The sequence below is a fragment of the Austrofundulus limnaeus genome, unplaced genomic scaffold (genome assembly GCF_001266775.1).
Source record: "Austrofundulus limnaeus strain Quisiro unplaced genomic scaffold, Austrofundulus_limnaeus-1.0 Scaffold93, whole genome shotgun sequence".
NCBI classification, from domain to species: domain Eukaryota; kingdom Metazoa; phylum Chordata; class Actinopteri; order Cyprinodontiformes; family Rivulidae; genus Austrofundulus; species Austrofundulus limnaeus.
In genome coordinates this window covers 480,651-484,661 of record NW_013952495.1, presented here as the reverse complement: position 1 = coordinate 484,661, position 4,011 = coordinate 480,651, and the positions used below count along the sequence as shown (strand labels likewise).

At 42.9% G+C, this 4,011-nt stretch overlaps 1 protein-coding gene across 1 annotated transcript; it reads right to left on the bottom strand.

The window, feature by feature from the left end:
* Window positions 1–2,855: 2,855 nt before the first annotated feature.
* LOC106520463 (uncharacterized) lies at window positions 2,856–3,778 on the bottom strand (the record flags this gene model as incomplete). The annotated part of the gene is given in 2 exon segments (XM_014012579.1): window positions 2,856–3,366; window positions 3,465–3,778. Coding segments are annotated over 2 exon segments (518 nt in total), but the record flags the coding sequence as incomplete, so codon positions are not given.
* Window positions 3,779–4,011: the final 233 nt, after the last annotated feature.

The following is a 4,011-nucleotide window of genomic DNA, read 5'->3' as shown; positions in this document are numbered from 1 at the left end:
GAACGCAGGTGTACCGCTGCCACGCATGGATTGGGACGCGTCGAATTTACCGGACGCATGGAGAAAGTTTCGCCAGCACGTGGAACTGATGTTCACCGGGCCGCTCCGAAATAAGCCGCAGGAGGAGAAGTGCAGTTACTTGCTCCTGTGGATAGGAGAAAAAGGCAGAGACATCTTCAGCACGTGGAATCTCACCTCGGACCAAGGAAAGGTACTGCAAACATATTATGATAATTTTGAGGCTTATGTCACACCAAAAGCGAACCCGATTTTTGCACGTTATAAATTCCACGAGAAAATCCAGGGAGAAAATGAAAGTTTCGACCAGTTCGTGACGGAGCTTAAATTGCTGGCAAAAGACTGTAATTATCCAAACACTGACGAGATGATAAGAGACAGGATCGTGTTTGCTACTAACTCACCAAGAGTCCGTGAAAAGCTGCTATGTCAAGGTCCAGACTTAACACTGGAAAAAGCAATTGATGTTGCTAGATCATTTGAGCTGTCACAGCAGCAATTAAAGACAATGACAAACCCCGCAGCTAGCATGTCGGCTCAATCTGTACACGTGGTCAACCGAAATCACAGCATGCCAACACACCTCCGCAGTAAAACAACAGGTYGCAGGGATGAAGGTGGCTCTTCTGGTGACAAAATATGCAGAGCATGTGGGAGAGAGCACAGCCGTATGGAGGAATGTCCCGCAAAAGGAYGCCAGTGCAATAAATGCAAAAAATTTAATCATTTTGCCAAAGTGTGCAGGACGCAAGCACCACAGCGTCCACAAAGATTTAAACCAAGAAAAGTGCATTCTGTTATGAATAGTAGTGACCAACCACAAGAAGAACTGTTCATTGACTCCATCACTAAATGGAATGAAAACACTAATAAAGAACAGGCATATGCAGAGGTGGAACTAGGAAAAAAGAAACATAGACTCAGCTTCAAAATAGACACAGGGGCACAGGCCAACATCATACCAGCAGACACATTACATCAGATGTTTGGAAATGTACGGTTAAATCCAACATCCAGTAAACTCACAGCATATGGTGGRCAAACACTGKAAACAAAGGGATCCTGCAGATTATCATGCAGCTACAAAGACACACCTGTTTTGCTGGATTTTGATATAGTCTGTGCTAATGCCCCTCCTGTCCTGGGCATGAGGGCATGTTTGGATTTAAATATAGTTAAACTAATACACACTGTTGATGTGCAGCCCAAAGAACATGCAGATATTTATGAAGAGTTTGCTGATGTGTTCCAAGGAATTGGACTATTTCCTGGAGAATGTCAGTTTCGCCTCAAACCATCAGCATCTCCTGTCGTGTGCCCACCTCGCCGCATACCCATCGCCCTCCGTGACCATCTAAAGGCCGAGCTGGATGAGATGGAAAAAAACTGACATCATCCAGAGAGTTACAGAGCCAACTGAGTGGGTGAACGCTCTTGTAGTCGTGGAGAAACCTAAAACAAACAAACTCAGAGTTTGCCTGGATCCGCGCCCATTGAATAAAGCCATCCAGAGACCACACTACCCMCTCCCAACTTTGGATGATGTAACACCAAAGCTGGCWGGAGCACAATATTTCAGTGTGTTGGACGCCAGGTCRGGATACTGGACAATTAAGCTCAGTGAGGAATCGTCTATGTTAACTACCTTCAACACAATATATGGCAGATACCGATTTAAGAGACTGCCGTTTGGGATCATCTCAGCTCAGGATGAGTTCCAGAGGAGGGTGGATGAAGCCTACGAAGGACTACCAGGTGTGGCTACCATCGTCGACGACATNCACAGGCGATGCTTTCCATTTATGCATAAATTACATAAATTTCCATAAATGGACTGCGTCGCCTCTGCCGGATATGTGACGTCATACGTAAAAGAACGCATTCCGTTGGTCGCTCTCCCATCCCTTATGGCGCGGGATGAGGGCCAAAATTAAGACTATTGCGCAACCAGCGGTAGCTACATCCTTGTAGCAGGAGGCTATTGATCTGATTAAAGATAGGCCGGCACCGCTAACTGAGAGGCTGGCTCCGGTAACTGAGAGGCCAGCGCTGCCAAATGAGAAGGAGACTATTCATTTGTGTTGGCATTGAAGAGGCTAGCGACTAGCGTGGCTAGGCTAGTAACCCACTGGACTGACTACTCCCTCCGCTGTCCATTAGCATGGATAGGCTGGCGTTAGCATTGGAAAGGAAACTTTCTCAACAAAAATGGTCGATGTACAAAACCTATAGGCGACATGCACTGATAGGTGTTCCTTAGAATTTACTGTTCGAGACAAAGCATAATATTAACATCCCGTGAAGCTGTTTTAGATACCACCTGAATTAGCAGCTTGTCTTCTGGTCGACAGCGATGTTTTAAATAGTCGAACTATGAGAAAAGCCCCAACTATCAAATTTGGTCTTTTTACGGTTTCTGGTAATAGATTAGGCTTCTCTATATTAAGTTATAATTAATGTCATGTTTTTTTCTTATCCCTCTTAGTGATCAATATTTTCAATTGCAATARACATGATCGTTTAAACATACCTTTTGCTGAAGATTATTTCTCTTCAACTTATAGTAGACAGGATAAATACAGTATGGCTTGATTTGTACTAAGGACATCAAAACAACATTTAACATTTTTCAGTGTGTCTGAAACTTCACAACCATCAGCAGCTGAAGTTTGTTGATGTTTTACCTAGATTTAAAGTGGAGAAAACGTTGTGTTAATTAAAATTCACCTATTTTATCCAAACACCTCAGATCAAAGAGTTATTAACCACCAAGTTTGAGTCAAAATGCATATAGACATTGTTTATGCTATACATATGACTGAAAAAATTTGAAGATATTCAGTAAAAATATATTTAATAGACAAATACATGAGCAGCAGTAACATCATAACAATAAAAAGTGCAAAGTGTGCATAAGATACTCAGCTGGAGCCAAACAATCACTTTCATTCAATACTTAGCAGCACAATTACATTTTGTGTACCGCAGGGTGATACAGCTGGATCTGTGCTAATTCACTTTTGTGTAGTATGACAGCTTAGGCAGAAAAGGAGTGCGACTGGACCTCAGACATAGCAAAATCTTCTCTAGTTTGGCCAAAAACAAAAAATCAGGTCAAAGCAAAGAAAACTTTAACAGGACCATCTAACATCCAACCAGTCTCAGTGCTTCCATGTACACATCTGCCCCAAAACATGAGCTGGCAGCTAAGGGGTCTATACGATCCATTAACATTCTGTTGACATCATTTTGTAGCAACACTGGGTGTTCTGGGACAATAATGTCAGCAGCTGGATCAGATGGTGGTAAAGGTCCCTCAAAGKCGACACCCCATTCACTGAGGCTGACCTGCGTGGACAAACAAATATATCAGAATGTGCACAACAAATGTGAACATGTCAAGGCAGGGTAAAATAAAAACAATAGAAATCTAATATTGATCATACTTGCTGAGTTGGTTCCACTTCACTTGTCAACTGCCCAGATATCCACAGCTGGTCAGGAGAACGGTTTCCAGCAGAGGAAATGCGGTGTCTGTCCCAAGTGCTCCTGAAGACATTTAGGTGAGCAYTGATTCTGGGCACCATTACATAGTGCAGGCACAGCAGGTGGATGTCGTTGTCAGGATCTAGTGAGCCTGTAGATTCCAGGTACTGAAACACTGAATGATAGTTGCATGCCACTGACTGCCACACATCACGCCAAAGCCTCTCAATGCGCTGATTGTGTACACTCCGACCTGTGATGAAACATCTGCTCTCTACAAAAGACAAACAAATAAAAAAAATGCATTTTAATACAAAGTTTGTCTACATATTCCAGTCCTCCCCCCACAGTATAACTGTACCACACTACATAATCTTGTGTATGTGAAAAAAAGTATAAAAAAGTATGTGACTGAAGTATATCCACTTTGTTTTAACTCAGTATAAACCTGTGGTTCCCAAAGATGGGGTCGGGACCCAAAGTGGGGTCCTGAAAAGATTTTCTAAA